This window comes from Trichomycterus rosablanca, chromosome 10 (genome assembly GCF_030014385.1).
Source record: "Trichomycterus rosablanca isolate fTriRos1 chromosome 10, fTriRos1.hap1, whole genome shotgun sequence".
In the NCBI taxonomy this organism is placed as follows: domain Eukaryota; kingdom Metazoa; phylum Chordata; class Actinopteri; order Siluriformes; family Trichomycteridae; genus Trichomycterus; species Trichomycterus rosablanca.
In genome coordinates, this window is record NC_085997.1 from 11,740,325 (window position 1) to 11,763,054 (window position 22,730).

General features: G+C 40.7%; 1 protein-coding gene across 1 annotated transcript; it reads right to left on the bottom strand.

The window, feature by feature from the left end:
• Window positions 1-2,886: 2,886 nt before the first annotated feature.
• On the bottom strand, window positions 2,887-16,241 carry eme1 (essential meiotic structure-specific endonuclease 1). Its single transcript, XM_063003920.1, has 9 exons — window positions 15,590-16,241; window positions 14,948-15,075; window positions 12,393-12,482; window positions 11,680-11,804; window positions 8,601-8,733; window positions 6,961-7,076; window positions 6,602-6,791; window positions 5,013-5,277; window positions 2,887-4,815 (listed from the first exon to the last, which is right to left on the bottom strand). Exons 1-8 carry the CDS (start codon window positions 16,239-16,241, stop codon window positions 5,101-5,103), a joined length of 1,611 nt encoding a protein of 536 aa, XP_062859990.1. The 3' UTR covers window positions 2,887-4,815; window positions 5,013-5,100.
• Between the last annotated feature and the right edge of the window lie 6,489 nt (window positions 16,242-22,730).

Below are 22,730 nucleotides of genomic sequence, written 5' to 3' on the forward strand. Positions count from 1 at the left end.
CAAATTGCTGAAGAAGTTAATGCTGGTTCTGATAGAAAGGTGTCAGAATACACAGTGCATCGCAGTTTGTTGCGTATGGGACTGCACACCCGCAGACCAGTCAGGGTGCCCATGCTGACCTTCGTTCACCTCCGAAAGCGCCAACAATGGGAATGGAAATTGGCATCGGAAATGGAGCCTGGAGCATTAGAAAAAGGTGGCCTGGTCTGATGAATCACGTTTCATTTATATCACGTGGATGGCCGGGTGCGTGTGCGTCGCTTACCTGGGGAACACATGGCACCAGGATGCACTATGGGAAGAAGGCAAGTCGGCAGTGTGATGCTTTGGGCAATGTTCTGCTGGGAAACCTTGGGTTCTGCCATCCATGTGGATGTTACTTTGACACGTACCACCTACCTAAGCATTGTTGCAGACCATGTACACCCTTTCATGGAAACGGTAATCCCTGATGACTGTGGCCTCTTTCAGCAGGATAATGCACCCTGACACAAAGCAAAAATGCTTCAGGAATGGTTTGAGGAGCACAACTACGAGTTTGAGTTTTTCACTTTTACTGGCCTCAAATTCCCCAGATCTCAATCCAATCGAGGATCTGTGGAAGTTGCTGGACAAACAAATCCGATCCATGGAGGCACCACCTTACAACTAAAAGATCTACTGCTAACCATCTTGGTGCCAGATACCACAGCACACCTTTAGGGGTCTAGTGGAGTCCATGCCTGGACAGGTCAGGGCATTTTGGCAGCAAAAGGAGGACCATCACAATATCAGGAAGGTGGTCATAATGTTATTCCTGGTTGGTGTATAAAGATGTGATTCTTGTTAGATTGGATGAGGATGAACAACATTGGGAATGAGTTTGTTAGAGGGACAGCACGGGTAGGGTGTTTTAGTAACAAAGTTAGAGAGAAAAGATTGAGATGGTTTGGGCATGTGCAGTGGAGGGATGAGAGTTCTATCGGGAAAAGGGTGCTGATGATAAAGCCAGCAGGCAGGGGTGACAAAGGAGGATATTGAGGATAGCGCAATGATCCACTGTACCTTCTGCATATTTTTTGAATGTGGAACTAAACCAAAAATTTCATTATTAAATTTCATCTCATCAGATGGGAGAATCTTGTTCTCATGTTACCAGAGTACTTTCTATGCCATTTAGCAAATTGCAGTCAGGATGTTTAATGCATTTTATTCAATATCGAGAGCTGCACAGAAGATCTGTCTGCACAGTAGTTTTGGAGTTCTTTTAGAAGTGCATATGAGGGTCAGAAATAGGTCAATGTTGGGCAGATGAATGTTCCTCTCAGTACATTGTATAAAGACCTGAGTGAGCTTAAAAAGGGTCAAATCTTAATGGTCAGTAGATTGGGTTATAAGATCTCCAAAACAGAACGGGTTGCTCACAGGCAGCTGTAGTGAAGACCCAACAACAGTGGCTTGAGAAAGGACAAGCCATGAACCACTAACCACTAACCACTTGGGCAGCGAAGAATCAGTGCCAGAAGACATGAAGGATATGACGTCTGGTACAAACCACCTAAAGAGGTACTGTGACTTTAATTGCAAACCATTTTAATACTGATAATAAGGTGAATTCATCAACACACTGTGCATCAAACTCTTCTGTGTATGAGGCTGCATACTCACAGGACAGTCAAATTGTTCAGTTAACTCCTGCCCACTGTTAAGAGCAGTGATAGCTCAGTGGTTAAGGTACTGGGCTCGTAAACAGAAGGTTGCCGGTTCAAGCCCCGCCACCACCAAGTTGCCACTGTTGGGTCCCTGAGCAAGGCCCTTAACCCTCAATTGCTCATTGTGTAAGTCGCTTTGGATAAAAGCGTCTGCTAAATGCTGAAAATGTAAATGTAAGAGCACCAAAAAAGAGGCATGAAGACATCAGAACTGGACATATGAGCAATGAAACAAGGTCTGATCTGGTCTGATTAATCCTGTTTTCTTCAAGATTATGGGTACGACCTGGCACTTGTGCACCTTAACCAGGGTAAGAGATGGCACCAGAATGCACTCTAGTATTATCCACTTCGCAACATGAGTCAGAAGTCAAATGGACCTGCTGGTAACAGATACCTCAGAACTCCTTCAGACATCTGGTGAAGTCTATGACTCAGTGGGTCAGAGCTGTTTTGGCAGCATATTAGGCATGTGGTCCTAATGTTTAGGCTTATCAGTGTATATATGATAAAATTCAGCAAAGTTATGGTTAGTTTAACACCAAGAAAGGAAGGCTTTGTGGACGATATAGCTACACACAGTTCATCTCTTAAGCACATTCACCGGCTCGTTAACCTGCCGCTCGTTTCATACAACACCACACGGCTTGGTCCGGTGCCAGTCCCTAATGTGCTGGAAATGAGCCATGAGCCTTTAGAGTTTGAAGACGGCTGTGTAGCATATTTTTGCTCGAGGAGACATTTCAGCCAGGAAAATGACTGTATTGCTGAGAAAAAAAATAATAACAGCAAGAGTAAGCAAATTGTTGTTTCTGCTATTACTGATGCCCTGTTACACCCCTCCAGAGCAAGAGTAGACAGAAGAGCGAAGCAAAATACAAGCCGCTGGTATGGATGTGACCTCCAGTCCTTTACGCTGCATCAAGTGGCAGGTCAGTGGCAGCGGAAAATTGCTTTAAGTGTAAAGCATTTCTGAGAACCACACACTGAATCTGAGCCCAGGGCTGAATGAAGCTCAGCTGGCTTTTACCAACGCCTTGAAAACAGAAAAATCTGTGCTTTAAAAGCAGAAGTATAACACAAACACACCAAACTACTGTACTTTTATATAAACATTTAATAGCAAGTGTAAAAGAGAACATACATTCACTGTCAAAACATTTACAAGACGTTAAATGTACATAAAAATGTCACTGACACATTGCTGATGAGAAAACATTAATAAAAACAAACCTGAAACAATATAATTGCAAGATAGCAATAATAAAATTAGTTATAAATCAGAAGTACACTATATGGCTAAAAGTATATGGACACCTTAGAATAAGCGTTAGAGAATTCTTACATTTTATTCTTATGTTTTACCACTGCTTTATCCTTGTCAGGTTTACTGTGGATCTGATATCTCCTGGAATCACTGTGTGCAATGCAGTATTACACGCCAGACAGGATGCCAGTCCATCACGGGGCCGATAGCACCACTGGAGATTCAAACCCTGGATAGTTTACAACTGCACTACCTGAAAGCCCACACTTGTAAGACACCCCATTCCAAAACTATGGGCTTTCAAATAGGTCCCTCTCTCCTACCCACCGCCACTTCTGTCTATAACAATACTTTGTGTATGTGTGTGTGTGTGTATTTTTTTCCCTTTCTGAGGTCAGGTCCAATTGCTGGACAAAAAGACCTGGCTTGCAATTACATCTTTTCAACTGAAACATATTCCACATATTCATGTCTCACACACTGTTTCAGTTTTGTTTTTTTTGCTGTCAGAAACATTGAGGAAAAACAGCTATAGTAGGTATTTCATATGTAAATATTAGCATTGGCGCAATAAATTACGTTAGCACTACTGCTGGCATCCAGGGTGCGGCTCCCCAGCGGTGTTTCTGGCGGGTTGGGCATCTACATACAAACATGATTGGCTATGTGTCTGGAGGGAAAATGGCTGAGGTCCTGCGATAGATTTGCGTCATGTTACTGCATTGTGCCTAGTGATTTCTGGAAAATCAGACCTACTGCGACCCTAATCAGGATAAAGAAAATGAATTGAAAAGAATTTGCATTTTACATGTTTACATTTTTTGTGTTACTTTTATATCTGAATTAGAAACATTATTAATAAGTCATTGTTCAATAAATGCCACCTGTCGAAAAAATGTTGTTTGATTTAAATCATTTTTTAATCAATCAGAGCAGCTCTGCAAATATTACATCCATCAGCATCAAACATTGCATGCCTGCAGTCAAACGAATAGGAAATGCATTTGAATGATTTTAATCATAAAGATGGAAACTAAAATACGTAATCAACACAAAAACTAAAATTCATTAATATGGAACCGCTGGGAAACTGGCTGCATTTTAAATTAACGTTTGCACATATTGATCTGTCATTTTATCCTGTTAACAGAAATGATTCTGATATTTTGCTGCATGGTCCCATGTTAAGGTAGAACTGTACTACTCAGTGTTGTTGAAAAGACCCTTGATTAGCATATTAATTGTATTTGATTGCAAACTACTGTACTAACTTTGTTTAAAATCTGAACATGTGCCCGGCTGTCTACACAATCGTGGAAGAACAATGAGGTACCTTAGACCACTCCACCTTCTTTCTGTGCACCAATGTTCGGTTCTGATGCCTGCAGCCCATTGTAGGTGCTTTAGACTAAGTGAGAACAGACACTTCGACTGTCTTTGCCTAGGCAGGCTTATACACTGATGTTACAATGCACTGTGTTGTGACACATTCACCCTATCCACCTTACGACTCACTTACAGGTTCACAACTTGTCCCTATTTAGACGTTTATCCTGTTGCTGTTTCAGAGATACAGTTATGTTTTAGCCAATAACAATTGCTAACCGGTCAAATAAATTAATGATATAAAGGGAATTATATGACTTTACAGCAACAGTTTAGAGAATGCCCTTTCCTGTTCCAGCATTATTGTGCTACTGTGCACAAAGCTAGATCTATAAAGACACAAACAGTCTGGTTTATAGAAACTCCAATGGCCAGCACAGAGACTTGACTCAGCCTTCTCAGAGGAGTGGTTGTTGTAATAGCTGGTCAGATGTCTGGATCTCATAATAGACCACTGCACCAGTCAAGTGTCTACAAAACATTTTCAACATATAAACATCTTAACATATTTTGAAATAGGTTTTGGATTTTAAATTGTATTGTTCACATTGATAAACGGCTGTTCATCATCAAAGTACATGTATTATTATACTACTATAAAGGTTAAGTTGTAAAATGAACAGAAATGCCAAATGTTATTTAGCTTAAATGTCATAATTGTGACTTACTGTTGCTTGTTATGCCTCGCTGTGTTTTTTGTTTTTCCAAAATCTGAATGCCTATAACCATAAAATCCAGGGTTTTATACACATATATTTACACAATAGAATCAATAGTCTGCTGGGGGTCGGATGAGTTCATTAACAAGAAGACTCTTTTAGAAAGCTCTGGGCCAATCCTTCGTGTAGTTGAGGTCACTCCCTCCCCACGACGAATCAGCAAGTCTGACAGCAGAGCAACTTTCTCACGTTCAGATTTACACAGCTTGTATGCCTAGAATAAACCAGAAATACTGTATATAAATGGACCTACTGGTGTAAGACACTGAAAACACAAACTGCATATTGAAGTGTCAATGCGTAGGGTAACATTGTTACTACTGTTGGCCATCTAAACAAGGCCCTCAATTGCTTGGATCAACAAACCCTTAATTGCTTGGATTGTATTCAATCACAATTGTACATTTAGACTCATTTATCCAAAGTGACTTACAATTCTGACTAAACACAATCTAAGCAATTGAGGGTTAAGGGTCTTGCATGTGAATGCAGATATTTTCAAATACAATTCTTGTGTTACAATTTTTGTTTCATTTTTACTCAAATGGAAAATATGGCATATACACTAATCAGCCATAACATTAAAACCACCTCCTTGTTTCTACACTCACTGTCCATTTTATCAGCTCCACTTACCATATAGAAGCACTTTGTAGTTCTACAATTACTGACTGTAGTCCATCTATTTCTCTGCATGCTTTGTTAGCTCCCTTTCATGCTGTTCTTCAATGGTCAGGACCACCACAGAGTGGGTATTATTTAGGTGGTGGATGATTCTCAGCACTGCAGTGACTGACATGGTGGTGGTGTGTTAGTGTTGTGCTGGTATGAGTGGATCAGACACAGCAGCGCTGCTGGAGTTTCCTCTCACTGTCCACTCTGACACTCCTACCTAGTTGGTCCACCTTGTAGATGTAAAGTCAGAGATGATCGCTCATCTATTGCTGCGGTTTGAGTTGGTCATCTTCTGGACCTTCATTAATGGTCGCAGAACGCTGCCCACAGGGCGCTGTTGGCTGGATATTTTTGGTTGGTGGACTATTCTCATTCCAGCAGTGACAGTGAAGTGTTTAAAAACTCCAGCAGTGCTACTGTGTCTTATCCACTCATAACAGCACAACACACACTAACACACCACCACCATTTCAGTGTTACTGCAGTGCTGAGAATCATCCACCACCTAAATAATACCTGCTCAGTGGTGGTCCTGATAATTAAAGAACAGGGTGAAAGGGAGCTAACAAATCATGTAGAGAAACAGATGGACTACAGTCAGTAATTGCAGAACTACAAAGTGCTTCTATATGGTAAGCAAAGCCGATAAAATGGTCAATGTGTGTAGAAACAAGGAGGTGGTTTTAATGTTATGGCTGATCGGTGTATGTGGACAGGGCTTTAAATAAGGGTGTGTGGATATTGTCTGTTTGCTTGGCCCTCAGTGTTATAGATGGATATGATCTCTCTAAAGACAGCAAAACTCTGGGCAGTATATAGTGTTATAGTGCATGTGAAGTATTTTTATACAGTGTAGTTTTTACCTGGGTAAGAAGCTGAGGAGATGGGTATCTGCTGAGTATAGCCGTAGCCATGTCTGCACTGACCCGATTTAACTGCTGGATTTGCCTCTTCCATACCTGCAGCAAACCTTTTCCTGTACGCTCCACTTTCTGGCCACCTGCCCATTCACCATCCAGACAAAAGCTAAAACCTGTCTTCTCCCGGTCACGCCTGCCAAACAAACACACACACATACACCCACACATACACCCACACATACACCCACACACATGGAACAGACAGTAATGCCGCAATCTGACACCTCAGCCTATGTATAGCTCTGAGCACACTGATGGAAGAAAAATAGAGATGTGTATTAGGGCACCTGCCACCCACTCACTTGAATGGAGCTTCAGCTACAGCCTTGGTTGACATAGTAACGTAATTAGTGAAGTCCTTCCAGGTTGAGTGAAAATGGACCTGAACCCCTGTGTGCAGCTGTAGGTCAACTAAAGCCTGAAGAACAGGGACATGGCAAAGCATTTAGATGTTAAGAAAAGAAGCTACACTGACAGATAACTAAAATAATTTTAAATGGATAACTGACTGGCTGACAGCACTCAAGCAACTTCCATCCACTGTACAAAGGTCTTCATAATGTTTATGCATCAGGTTAATTTTATGCAACTGTATCAGAAATATTCTTTAGCCTTCTTGATCCAAAATGCGGTTTAAATATGTCTAAATATGCTCCGTGGGCACAGCGGCACGTGTTAGCGCACCGCCACTGACATCTCGAACTTTCGAGATTGAATCTCAGTTGTGCTATCGACTGGCCAGTGGCCCGCACAGGCACAATTGGCTGTGTCTGAGGAAGGGATTGCTGCTGCAACTGTGACTTTTACTGGCTGGTGGAGGCGCGTGCATTAGAGATTATGGCAGGTTTTAGCAGGTAAAAAGAAGCAGTTGATGACAGAACGCATGCCAGAGGGGAGCAGTTACTTTTTCCACAGTTACATTTGTAAATACTTATTTTTCTTTATCTATAATTATATCACTCCATTAAACCCAATATCACATCCTCATTACAAATGAGAGACTGTAAACTTTTATTCTCTATAAACTTCTATTGTCACTATAATGACATCACATGGACATGGACACTAATATTGGACAATGAATTCATTCCAATGTATCCCAAAGGGATAATGGGGTTGAAGTCAGAAGTCTGTGCAGGGCACTGGTCAAACCATGTCTTATGGACCATGCTATGTTCCCAGACGCCAAACCATGCTGGAACAGTAGCCACAGTTGCCACAACGTTGGAAGCATTTCATTCATTTTAAATGATTGATGTGATAAATCTGTTAGCAACGCATGTGCTTGAAACATCAGAGCTAAATAATTAGGAGGGGTGTCCACATACATTTGGCAATACAGTGGACATGTTGTGCTCCAAGAGTTACATGACTGTTGTATTCCGGTTTACATCAAATGTTTTGTACGTCTAGTTAGCAGAGCAATGGTGCTGCTCGAATGGGCCGCTTAATGACAAGACTACATAATGAAACAGGGTCTCACATGAGTAACTCGGGCTGTCGCCAGCTTTTTATGGCAAGTGTGTTTGATTACAAAAGAGCCAGTGATGCAACAGCCCAACCAATAGCAAAACAGCAAAAGAACCAGTATTACTTGTATAATCATTCAAGCAATGCTGGCTCAGTAATTAATATACTGGACTAGTAACCAAAAGTTTGAAGATTCAAAGCTGCCAGGCTACCACTGTTGGACCCTTGAGCAAGTTCCTTAACCCTTAATTGGCACACCTGTCCAGAAATTACTTGTGGTTTCATAGTAATCGGAAGATCGCAGTTCAAGCCCCACAGCCACAGAGTTGCCCTTGTTTGGCCCTTGAGCAAGGCGTAGATTGTAATTTGGATTAAAAGCATCTGCTAAATGCCATAAATGTAAATAAAAAATTGGTCCTCAATTAAACACTGCTGTTGTTTAAGTAAAAATGCTAAATCAGATTTATCATACCTCTTCCATTTCTACTCGAGAGACTTCAGGTAGCAGCTCCACCTCATTCTTCTTTTTCTTTTTTATTCCTCCTTGGGGTGCCACGTTTAGCACCCTGTCTCGAAACTTCTGATTACTCTTAGAATTCTGACTCCTACAAATGAGTTCAAGCAGATCATGTGAAATCTAAACTAGCCCCATAACAAGGTATAAAAGAGCCAAGTCACATTTACTACACAATGAAATAGGCCAACAGTGAGCATGACAGTAAACTGCTGAAATGACATTGGTGCTATAGAAAATCAGCAGAGGCAAGTGGTGATGACATGTGATAGGCTAAAGTAATTAAAAATAGAAAGTAATGTAAAATTTCTAGTTTAAAATTGTAGCTAAATCGATTGAGGTAAAAATAGTAAATCTTGCTTAAAAGACCAATTAACGTGAATTACTGGGGCTGGGCACTTCTGTGTACATCATATAAACATTGTGTCCTTTTGGTGCACTGTAAAAATTGGCCAAGTATGCGGTAGAAAGCGTCAAAGTGGCAGTTCTGTGCATTGCTAAATGCTCATGTTAGCACAGCGGCAAGCTAAGTGACCATAGCAAACAATAGCATGGCCAGCGCAAAAGTGGTTTTGCCATGTATCATGAATGCAGCCTAAATCCAAAAGTCCTAAAATCAAAAAACCTGTTGGACAGACAGGGATGCCACCATTCAATAACAGACATATGAAGGCGCACTTGAACTTTGCTAAAATCCATGCAAAAACTCTAACTACATTAGGAGATTCTGTGGTCTGATGAGATGAAAATGAAACTCTTTAGGCAGAACAGTAAGTACTTTGTCTGACAAAAAAAAACAGGTACTGTAGATCTCCTGGCTACTACCATCCTTACAGTGAAATATGGTGGTAAAAGCATCAAGCTACAGGAACATTGATAAAGAAAACCTCATCCAGAGTGCATGTAAACTCAGACAGGTAACATTTAAACATGATAATAACTAGAGACAAGCATCCAAAACGGAAATGAAATGGCTATGGAACAAGTCTCTGAATGTCCCTGAAAGGCCCATCCAAAGCCCACACTGAAACCCCATCGAGCATCTGTGGAGACATGATGCTCACCATCCAACCTGACGAAGCTTAAGAGGATCGACCATGAAAATGGAATAAACTGCCCAAATCCAGGTGTGCAAAGCTTGTATAGATGTATCCAAGACAACTTGCAGCTGTAATTGCTACCAAAGGGGCTTCTCCACAGTATTGAATAAAGGGTCTGAAAACTTTTGTTTATAATAATTTTTTTTAAAGGTTTTTAATTTTGAATTCTTTTTAAAAACTCTAACTCATGTTTTCATGTCATCATTAGAAGTGATGAAGTGTAGACCGATGAGTACAAAATGGCAATTACAACCCCAAATCAAAAAAAGTTGGGACAGTATGGAAAATGCAAATAAAATAAAAATGTGTTCCTTACATTTACTTTGACTTTTATTTGATTGCAGACAGTTTAAACCCAAGATATTTCATGTTTTGTCTGCTCAACATTTCATTTATTAATAAACATTCATTCCTGCATTTCAGTGTGTCTGTAACACATTCCAAAAAAAGTTGGGACGGGGGCAATTTAGGGCTAGTAATAAGGTGAAAAAACTAAAGTGATGTGATTCCAAACAGGTGATTGTTTTTTTTTTCTATTTTCCCCCACTTTTTTCCCCCAATTTTCCCCCCTAATCTAGTCGTGTCCAATTACCCTGATTGCGTCCTCTATAATGATTCGACCCTTTGCCGCTGACTGAGGACGCCTCTCAACTGACATACACCCCCTCCGGCACATACAGTCAGTACAAACTGCATTTTTCACCTGCACGAGTCGAGTTCAGGCACTGTGTACGGAGGGCCACACCCCCATCAGCATTATTCCTCAGCCCTGTGCAGACGCCATCAGTCAGCCAGCAGGGGCTGCAGTTGCACCAGTTATGAGGACCTATGATCCGACTTTTTACCCCTAACCCTAAACAACAGCCAATCGTTGTTCATGCAGCCGCCCAGCCCAGTCGGAAGGCAGAGCTGAGATTCAACACGATGTATTCGAAACCCCAACTCTGGTGTGCTAGCGTACTTTTTACCGCAGCGCCACCTGAGCGGCCACCAACAGGTGATTGTAATCATGGTTTGGTACAAAGGCAGCATCCAGGAAAGGCTGAGTCTTTGATAAGCATGATGATCAGAGGATCTCCAGTTTGCCAACAAATGTGTGAAGGGATTTGCATTTTTCTCTCTCTACAGTGCATAATATCATTAAACCATTCAAGGAATCGAGAGGAATATTTTGGTTAGATGAATCAGCATTCCATGTCTTTTTTTTTTGGACAAAATAGACGCCGTGTGCTCCGGACCAAAGACAAATAGGACCATCCAGACAGGGTCTGTCATGGTATGGGGCTGTGTCAGTGCCCTTGGCAAAGGTCATTTACACTTCTGTGGTGGCAGCATTAATGCAGAAAAGAACATTGAGATCTTAGAGCAACATATGCTGCCTTAAAGATGTCATATTTTCCAGGGACGTCCATGTATTTTTCAACAAGACAATGCAAAACCACATGCTGCACACATTACAAAGGCATGGCTGCAGAAGAAGAGGGTACGGGTACTGAACTGGCCTGCCTGCAGTCCTGACCTTGTCCCCAATAAAGAATTTTGAAAGGAAAAATGTGACAACGACGGCCCCGTACTGTTGCACATCTTAAGACGTGTTTGCAGGAAGAATGGGACAAAATAAAAGCTGAAACACTAAATCACTTGGTATCCTCAGTGCCAAAACATCTTTTAAGTGTGGTGAAAAGGAATAGCAACATTACAAAGTGGAAAATGCTTTACTGTCTCAACTTTTTTTGGAATGTGTTGCAGGCCTGAAATGCAGGAATGGATGTTTATTAATAAATGAAATGAAGTTGAGCAGATAAAACATGAAATATCTCAGGTTCATCCTGTCTTCACTCCTGTTTGGAGTTAATTATTGACCTTGACAGAAACTGCACAATCATATTTCTGTCTTTTATTTTCAGGCTGGATGCCAAGAATTGTCTCTTACTTACTTAAAATACTTCTCGATGTCAACTACTACGAGACTGAGAGTCCTGTCAGAGTTTCTGGACATCAGGCGATGAATCCAAGCAGTCAGTGAAATTCCACATTCCTTTCTTTCTCCACCTTTTTGTTCCTGTGCAACATCACAAACAACTTTACACCATTCAGCATTCAAGCATTAAAAGCAAAAGTAGCTAATAGTTCATTTGTTTGATTTTAGACACCACTTTATGCTGGTCAGGGTCATAGTAGGTCAAGCCTCCCCAAAATGGAGTGAAATGGAGTAACACACCCTGGATAAGATGCCAATAGCCATCTGATGACATAACAAATCATGTCTGTAAGCAGAAACCCGACCGGCTGACAGCACAGCTTGGGATTTAATCCCAGGATTCAAAAGGTGGTGAGGTGGCTCAATTTCCAGCTGTGCCACCCAGGGCCTGCTAGCAGTTCATTTGGACATAATTAAAGTATGAGCATGTAATTACATTTATTACTCTTAATAGCTCGATTAAATCTTCTCAGGTCAAAGCTGCCGTTCTGTGCTTCCCTCTTGCCTTCAAACCCCTTTGCTCTGATTTTATTAAAGGCTGAACTCAAGCAGCATGCACACACTGACAAGTTAATGGTCTCATTAGCACGGTAACATTAAAGTGAAAGATTCAGAGCAGGTAATGAGTGTGTGTTTTATGGAACAAAGATGTGCAGACCCGCTGCTTACCTGTGTGGAACAATGGACCATGTTAATAAAGTCATCCACTGGTACCTGGATCAGAATGTGGGAGTCTGGAATTGATAGGAGTTCTCCAGTCTAAGAGCAAACACATAATTAAAAACATACATCAACAAACAGTAATAAAGCATGTTTGTGCTCATTTATTGTGAAAGAAGCAGGAGTGAAGCTTGTAAGTTAGATTAATAGTTAAGCACATTAATGCGCAAATGCAAACAAGTTCTCGGTCAGATGCTAGCAGCAACATGGTAGTGACAGACAGACGCCCGTATTTTCAAGAAATGTTTTAATATGTCGGAGTGAAAGATGAAGTGTCGTATCGGATGAAGTGCCTGTTATGTTTCCCCAAACATACAGAAATATCGGTATTTCAGAACTCCCAATCCAACCTTAAGAAACACACTGATGTAAGTTCAGAATAATTAACAAAGTAAAGCCGCAACATCATAGTTTTTATTTCTAATAATTAGCATTAAGATTGTTCAGATATCTAGCTAACATTTTTATTACATTCGAATCACAGCTCCATACCATGACAGACCCTGGCCGTTGGACTTGTTGCTAATAACAGTCTGGATGGTCTTTTTCGTCTTTTTGTCTAGAGCACACGACGTCCATTTTTTCCAAAAAAAAAAAAAAAAAAAAAAAAAAAAAAAAAGACCTGGAGTGCTCATTCATCTGACCACAATACACGTTTCCACTGTGTGAAGGTCCATCCTAGATGCCTCAGAGCCCAGAGAAGTCGATGGCGCCTCTGATCATGGTTAACATAAGGCTTCTTTTTTGCACAGTAATGTTTTAAGTGGCATTTGTGCATGTAACTCTGTATTGTAGTGCTTGACAAAGGTTTGCCACAGTAATCCCTCACCCATGTGGTTAAATCAGCTATTGTTGAGTGGCGGTTCTTGATGCAGTGACGTCTGAGGGATCGACAAACTGAACAACTCTGTACAACTTTGCTCATCAAAGACTCCGCCATGATTACAATCACCTGTTGACATCACCTGTTTGTAATCACATGACTATTTGGTTTTTGTTTCACCTCATTACTAGCCCTAAATTGCCCCTGTCCCAACTTTTTTTGGAACGTGTTGCAGGCCTGAAATACAGGAATGGATGTTTATTAATAAATGAAATGAAGTTGAGCAGACAAAACATGAAATATCTTGAGTTCAAAATGTCTGCAATCAAATCAAATCAAAGTAAATGTAAGGAACACTGCTTTTTTATTTTATTTGCATTTACCATACTGTCCCAACTTTTTCTGATTTGGGGTTATATATTCACTCACTCACTGTCTTAACCGCTTATCCAATTAGGGTCGCGAGTGGGTGCTGGAGCCTATCCCAGCTTTTCAATGGGCGCAAGGCACACAGTAACATCCTGGACAGGGCGCCAGTCTATCGCAGAGCAGACACACATACACACACCCATTCACCTATAGGGCAATTCAGTGTCTCCAATTAACCTGAATGCATGTTTTTTGGACTGTGGGAGGAAACCGGAGCTCCCGGAGGAAACCCACGCACACATGAGGAGAACATGCAAACTCCGCACAAAAATGATCCAACTTACCATTGCAGATATAAACCCAAGATAGTTCATGTTTTGCCTGGTCAACTTAATTTTAACTGTTAATATACATATACATGCATTTTAGGCCTGCAACACATTCCAAAAAAGTTGGGACGGGGCCATTTAGGGCTAGTAATAAGATAAAAAACTAAATAATGATGTGATTACCCCCTGCTCTAACATTGGCAGTATAAAGCTCAACTGATGGTTGTTGCTGAGTCATTCAGCCACGACGACCAGAAGTATATTTGAAACATGAGGTATTCAAACCCAACATCATTGTACCTACTGTCAAGCATGGTGTCAGTAGAACTAGTGCCAGAGCTGGTTTTTACATTGCAGAAAGTTGACATAATGAATAATGAATAAAGAAGAATAACATGTCAGAGCTGGTTTTGGTATAAATAATTCGGGCCTTAATAAAACTTGACCTCATATTTTTTAAGAACATTTTTTAAGAAAAATTTAGTGCCAGAAAAGTCAGACAGGTGGAGTGGAGTTACCACGTATTTTATATGCTGTCTTTAGATTTTTGACCCATCAAGCCTTTCAGAAACCAGTTTCAGTGTTTTTTTTCCTCAGTTTAGGCATTTCCCAATAAAAAATTCTCGAGGAGGGCCTGAGATTCAAACCCTCCCCCTCAGACACGAGTGAGGATGCGATCCCATCTTTACACAAGCCAGCAATTGATTCTCCTATAGAGCTGTGCCGCATACAGAAGATCACGCTATGCCCCATGTGTATCCTTTACTACCTGTGTCTGCAACTCAACTCACGACTGTATTCATTTTTCAAACCACTGCTAGCTTAAGTTTAGCTGAGTCCGGTGTTAGCCATAAACACTAGATGCAAGGCAGACCTACACACTGGTACAAGGGCAGATTTATTGCAGTGAATTCACAACCTTCAGGGCAAACATGTAGAGACAGACAAAGGGTAAGATTTGTGTTTGTGTGTTGAGGACTTGCCTGAGGACAAGGCGTGCGTCTAATCCAGCACACACTGCGTGGCAGAGGCTGTTTTTCAATGGCGCAGCTGCAACCCATAGCATGCAAAGAAGTCAGGAGCTCTCCACCACCCTCCATCTGCAGCAGACCTACACACAGAGACATCTAATCAATACTAATCCATTCAGCAAATACAGGTTAATACTACTTGCTATAGCTTTTTTAAAAATCAACAAGTCTGGGTGAGAAAGAGCACTGTGAATATGGGCGGCACTCAGGTGGTGCAGTGGTAAAAACATACTAGCCCACCAGTGTTGAGATCTCAAGTGCTTGAGTTTGAATCTCAGCTCTGCTATCAGCTGGCTAGGCATCTACACAGACACACGATTGGCTGTGTATTTCTAAGGGAAGGACAATGGTTGAAAGAGGGGCCCTCGTCGCTGGTGTTATTGCTGTCTCTACAGATTCTTCGAGACACATGGGTGCACGCAATAGTGCACTCTGTAAGACACTGCCCCTGGCAGGTGAAAAGAAAAGAAGCAATCAGCTCTGTGCGTCTCCTTGAATGTTGGCAACGGGAGAGATAAGTTCCAGTTGAGCATGACTCAATTGGGAGCAAAAAGGGGGTAAAAAGAAAGATGCTGGAACAACAGTGCCACCTACCTGGATCAACCATTACCACCATGTGTTTAAGGCATTCCTCTGGTCTCATGGCCTTTACTGTGTCCACCAGCACTTTTTTCTCTGCTGTTATTCGCTCTTTCTCAACCTGCTGCTTCTCTCGTTCAGCTTTTCTTCGCAGGGCCTCTTCTCTGCTATTCCCAATCTCCGCTGGGGTTCGCTTACACTTCTCTGTAACTGCTACAGGCTCTTTTACAGAGCGAGAGGGACCATAACTTGTACTGTGATGACTTATTGCATCTGTATCTGGATGAAAGTTTGTTAAAACACGGTGAGCTGCAGCAGGTACTGAATGGATATTAAAGTTTCCGTTACCATTTACAGACACCCGAACCTCGTGTGTGCCTATTTGACTGGGCAGTCCATTCGGTTTCTGTTTAAGTCTTAAAGCCAGAGGAACAAACACCTCTTCCTCTTCACTGTCACTGCTGACCATATAGACGTCACCTCTAGCAGGACAACTGGCATTAGGTATGACTAGAGGAGTCATATCAGAACCTAATGTGTCTGAATCCACCGGGCTTGATTTTGGTTTTTCTGTACTTTTCTTCTGGGAGAAATCGAAGACGGGTAACTGCTCAGAATCACTGGAGTCAGTGTCGCTCATCTGAAATCCTGCTCGTCTGCTTTCCATTCTGACGTTCCACATAAAAGAAAAAAAATATTTAAAGATAGGAGTTGTTTTTTCTTGTATTATATTATATTATTACCTAATAAAATAAACATTGTATTAGCTTCTGAAAGTTCACAGATGTGTTGGCAGGTACAAAATAAATTATATATAAAACAGTACATTAAATTGCCTGTTATTGCATATTGATCATTTGGATGTGTTTGGATCTTATTGCAGTCGAGGTGGGTATATTGCTGCTCACGCCTCCTCCGACCTGCGTGCAGCCCTTAGCGGAACCCTTTTTTACCTATGCACTCTGCACAGGCACCTCTCTGTCTGCCGATCAGGGTCCTTACACAGCGTTTGAAAACCCCACCCACATAGTCCGTTCATCCCGCCCTAGCAGAATTGTGTCTGCTGCAGGCACTGCCAAATATGCCCGCTAGATGGCACCCAACCAACCGGTGGCAACGCCAAGTTTTGAACTAAGGAGTTCAGAATCTCGGCGCTGGTGTGCTAGCGGAAAATCTTGCTGCGCCACCTGGGCGCCTAAAACTTGAAATCTAACAATAAATTAATGAATTCATATTTAAAAATTGTTTCATTGGGTAATCAGGGCAGCATGGTGGCTCAGTGGGTAGCACCGTCATCTTACAGCAAGAAGGTCCTAGGTTCGATCCCCAGGTGGGGCGGTCTTTTCTGTGTGGAGTTTGCATGTTCTCCCCGTGTCTGTGTGGGTTTCCTCCGGGAGCTCCGGTTTCCTTTCACCGTCCAAAGACAAGCAAGTGAGATTCATTGGAGATACTAAATTGTCCATGACTGTGTTTAACATTAAAACTTGTAAACTGATGAATCTTGTGTAACGAATAACTACCGTTTCTGTCATGAATGTGACCAAAGTGTGTAAAACATGATGTTAAAATCCTAATAAATAAATAACATTGGTTACTCAATGATTGAACCATTTAAGCCAAAGTAAAAATAAGTCAAAACAGTCACATAAAAGTTAATAAATAATAAAACAACAGGATTTTTCTAGACTTATGTACTAGGTGTAGTGAAAATAAGGGAACACTTCATCACTGTATGTAGCAATGTCCAGAAGTGGGTCAATTTTGGCGTAAGGTAAGAGCTGTTATTGAGGACATGTTATCTATAAAGTGTGAAGTGGATCCCAGTTCATATCGCTTATTCTTATCTATATTTAACATAAAAAAGTGATCCTTCAAAGAATTTTTATTGACATAGGCATCTTCTGGCAAAAAGTGCCAAGTTTTTTAGTTTTTTTTTTACCCTCTCCCTTTTTCTCCCAGTCTATTTATTACCAATTTCCAACTGTAACTCCGCTACCGCTTGCACTACCTCTGGTCTGGCCAAGTAGCGCTGTAAACCATCACATGCCCCCTTTGACACGCCCAGTCCTTGTTCACTTATTATCACCTACCTAAAGGTGGTGCACCCAGTTATTAAGATGCTACTTATTTTTTTTACAAGTATGATGGGTAATGGAGAAATGTTTTAATAACATTCCATCTAACAAAATGTGCTGTGTTTTTACTTCCTTTCTCTATTAAACATCATGTTTTTTTATAAATCTGTAGTTATTCAGTGAGACACAAATGCAATAACAGAGGCAAATCACAAAAGAGCAACAACGTTTTACATCCCGGTGTAGAGACATGCAATGAACAATATGGGACACACATTTCCAGCTCCAGCATTTGAGGTTTTCTGTAGAGGAACGCCAGCCCAGACCATTTACCCAATAAACTGCTCTGGGATGAACTGGAACATTTATTGTGAGATAACAGTCACAGAAACAAAAAAAAAACAGTAAAAAAAAACTTGTAAGCCTTTAAAGCCTTTCAAGAAGAGTGTAGGCTGTTATACACTGATCAGCCATAACATTAAAACCACCTCCTTGTTTCTACACTCACTGTCCATTTTATCAGCTCCACTTATAATATAGGAGCACTTTGTAGCTCTACAATTACTGACTGTAGTCCACATACTGTAGTCTACATACTTTTTTAGCCTGCTTTCACCCTGTTCTTCAATGGTCAGAACCCTCACAGGACCACCAAAGAGCAGGTATTGTTTAGGTGGTGGATCATTCTCAGCACTGCAGTGACACTGACATGGTGGTGGTGTGTTAGTGTGTGTTGTGCTGGTATGAGTAGATCAGACACAGCAGCGTTGCTGGGTTTAAATACCGTGTCCACTCACAGCCCACGCTATTAGACACTCCTACCTAGTTGGTCCACCTTGTACATGTAAAGTCAGAGACGATTGCTCATCTATTGCTGCTGTTTGAGTTGGTCATCTTCTAGACCTTCATCAGTGGTCACAGGACGCTGCCCACGGGGCGCTGTTGGCTGGATATTTTTGGTTGGTGGACTATTCTTAGTCCAGCAGTGACAGTGAGGTGTTTAAAAACCCAATCAGCATTGCTTTGTCTTATCCACTCATAGCAGGACAACACACACTAACACACCACCACCATGTCAGTGTCACTGCAGTGCTGAGAATGATCCACCACCTAAATAATACCTGCTCTGTAGTGGTCCTGTGGGGGTCCTGACCATTGAAGAACAGCATGAAAGGGAGCTAACAAAGCATGCAGAGAAACAGATGGACTACAGTCCGTAATTGTAGAACTACAAAGTGCTTCTATATGGTAAGTGTAGCTGATAAAATGGATAGTGAGTGTAGAAACAAGGAGGTGGTTTTAATGTTATGGCTGATCAGTGTAGCTGCAAATGATATGGTACAACAGATGGTACACGAGGAATAAATTTCTGGATATTTTACTGCATATGTATGTTTGTGCAATAAACATGGGACGAGATGTTTACGTTTATATTCATGATGTATACAACACAGACATGGCAGCAGGTAGCAAACAAGGGATTTAAATACTTTTAACAGCAAGCCATTACTTATTCACATACTTAGTGCTATATTTTGGAAACTAGGACAACAGCAGAAACAAAAGGACAAAATGCAAACAAACAACTTTATAACGTAACTTATATCCATAAAACCGCGGTTAAAACTGTAAATAAACTGGACTCACTTTATCTCCAGGATCTGTACACAGAGCACTCAACACTCGCGCCTCCGCGTTCGTTTTCTTCTTCTATACAGAGTTCTTTGACATTCATAATCACACATTATACAACACTGCCACCTACAGCCTGAACTGTCTGCAACGCGTCCTTCACCGATACAAAAACCTGCACAGTTCAACAGCAAAAGACTTTAACACCGAGGGCACTAGATAGGGGGCACAATTCATGTACTTCCCACGTCATGTAGAGCACTTATAAAGCAAACAATGACGCATTTGAAATTGAGCCTTTCTTTTTTCTTATTAACATTAAATTTAAACACAAAGCGTAGGACCGTTTATTTTACCCCTGTTAATTTATTTATTTATTTAGTAGGATTTTAATGTCATGTTTACACAGTTTGGTTACATTCATGACTCACAAGATTCATCAGTTCAAGTCTTTAATGTTAAACACAGTCAAGGACAATTTTGTATCTACTTTACAATGTACCTCATTTGCATGTCTTTGGACTGTGGGAGGAAACCAGGGAGAACATGCAAACTCCACACGTACAGAAAAGGCCGTCGATTTGTCCTACCTTATCGAAATGTCCTACCGTAGCCCAGATTTATAGATATAGTAAATATTTCTAAATTATATCAATTTATTATTAGTAAAACTACACTACCGGCAGCACATCTCGATAGATCTATATCTTATCGTACACTTTAGGTGGGGCGGCACGGTGGCTAAGAGGGTAGCACTGTCGCCTCACAGCAAGAAGGTCCTGGGTTCGATCTCCAGGTGGGGCGTTCGGGTCCTTTCTGTGTGGAGTTTGCATGTTCTCCCCATGTCTGCGTGGGTTTCCTCCCACAGTCCAAAGACATGCAAGTGAGGTAAACTGGAGATACTAATTGTCCATGACTTTGTTTGATATAACCTTGTGAACTGATGAACCTTGTGTAACTACCGTTCCTGTCATGAATGTAACCACAGTGTAAAACATGACTTAGACTTAGACGAACTTTATTGTCATTCATTATACACAAGTGTACGCACGTTAAAATCCTAAAAAATAAACAAACAAACTGTATGTTATTATAACTATAGGTAGCACTTTTCGATAGATCTGTATGTTGTTATAACTATATGTAGCATATCTCGATAGATCTGTATGTTATTATAACTATAGGTAGCACATCTCGATAAATCTGTATGTTATTATAACTATAGGTAGCACTTTTCGATAGATCTGTATGTTGTTATAACTATATGTATCACATCTCGATAGATCTGTATGTTATCATAACTATAGGTAGTACATCTCGATAGATCTGTATGTTATTATAACTATATGTAGCACATCTCGATAGATCTGTATGTTATTATAACTATAGGTAGCACATCTCGATAGATCTGTATGTTATTATAACTATAGGTAGTACACCTCGATAGATCTGTATGTTATTATAACTATAGGTAGCACATCTGGATAGATCTGTATGTTATTATAACTATAGGTAGCACATCTCGATAGATCTGTATGTTATTATAACTATATGTAGCACATCTCGATAGATCTGTATGTTGTTATAACTATAGGTAGCACATTTCGATAGATCTGTATGTTATTATAACTATAGGTAGCACATCTTGACAGATCTGTATGTTATTATAACTATATGTAGCACATCTCGATAGATCTGTATGTTGTTATAACTATAGGTAGCACATCTCGATAGATCTGTATGTTATTATAACTATATGTAGCACATCTCGATAGATCTGAATGTTATTATAACTATATGTAGCACATCTCGATAGATCTGTATGTTATTATAACTATAGGTAGTACATCTCGATAGATCTGTATGTTATTATAACTATAGGTAGTACATCTCGATAGATCTGTATGTTATTATAACTATAGGTAGCACATCTTGATAGATCTGTGTTATTATAACTATAGGTAGCACATCTTGATAGATCTGTATGTTATTATAACTATATAGCACATCTCGATAGATCTGTATGTTATTATAACTATAAGTAGCACATCTCGATAGATCTGTATGTTATTATAACATAGGTAGCACATCTCGATAGATCTGTATGTTATTATAACATAGGTAGCACATCTCGATAGATGTATACAATATCATACACTATAGGTAGCACTTTTCGATAGATCTATTTGTTATTATAGCACGAAATTATACGCGATTCACTAAACGAGTCGAAACAGATGTGCGCATGCTCGCTAGGACATCTCAATGGGTAGGATAAATCGACAGAACACCCCTGGACCACCCCACCTGGGAATCAAATCCAGGACCTTGTTGCTGTTAGTAGTGATGGGTCGGTCGCGTGGGTCGGTCAAAACCGCACGTGATTGGTCAAGACACGTGGCAGCGTTTGTGTTTACACTGAGCAGGAGGGGAGGGGTTACACACACACACACACACACACAGAGACAGCGTGCACACGAACAGGAGGGAGAGGGAGAGAGAGAGAGAGAGAGAGAGAGAGAGAGAGAGAGAGAGAGAGAACTCAGCGCTTTACACAGCCAGACGTTACACGCTGGAAAGGTGAGGAAAATGAGTGAGAGGAAACATAGTAAAGTTTGGACACGAGAAGCCCCTTTTACAGAGAAGTTTGGACTTCAGATGGCACATAGACTGTGTGTTGTAGCAACATCTGTCCTCTCAGAGAGAATCTATTTTAACAGGGCAGATCATAACAGAAAGAAGAAACAGGATCAACCCATCAAAGATGAGCTCCTTGGTTTTTCTGAATGCCAATCTTCACTAAATACTTACAAATACTGTCACCTGGATTTTCTTTTTGTTTTGCACATTTTTATTTATATTTTGTTGAGTGTGAGTGATGCTTCGTTGATGTTGTGTTGTTTCACTCTAGATGCTTGTTTATTTTGTTTTGTTTATTAGGATTTTAACGTCACGTTTTACACTTTAGTCTTTGGACTGTGGGAGGAAACCGGAGCACCCGGAGGAAACCCACGTGGACACGGGAAAGACATGCAAACTCCGCACAGAAAGGACCCGGGCTCTTCACCTGGGGATCGAACCCAGGACCTTCTTGCCGTGAGGCGACAGTGCCGACCACTGAGCCACCATACCGTCCCACTCTAGATGCAAATGTACAAATAATATACACAATCAGATCTTTTTGTCTGATTGAGATAGGTCTTTGTTTTTGTATTTTATAATTTATTGTTGGAGCACTCTGTTCCATGTTGAGTATATAAATAAAGCAATTGAAACAATAAACATTTGATACAATGTTTTTTTACATTAGTAATTCATTTTACATGTAATTTGGTAATAAATTAATTTAAGCAACAAAAAAATCTGAGGAGCCACTTGGGAACCAAAAGAGCCGGCTCTTTTTAGTGAGCCGAGCCAAAAGAACCGGCTCTCTAAAAGGAGCCGAAATT

Coding starts and splice junctions, on each gene's coding strand:
- eme1 (XM_063003920.1), bottom strand. CDS start 16,241: ATGGAAAGCAGACGAGCAGGATTTCAGATGAGCGACACTGACTCCAGT. Junction 6,792..6,960: donor GTAGCTGAAGCTCCATTCAA/GTGAGTGGGTGG, acceptor TTTGTTTGGCAG/GCGTGACCGGGAGAAGACAG. Junction 5,278..6,601: donor CTCCTCAGCTTCTTACCCAG/GTAAAAACTACA, acceptor GGTTTATTCTAG/GCATACAAGCTGTGTAAATC.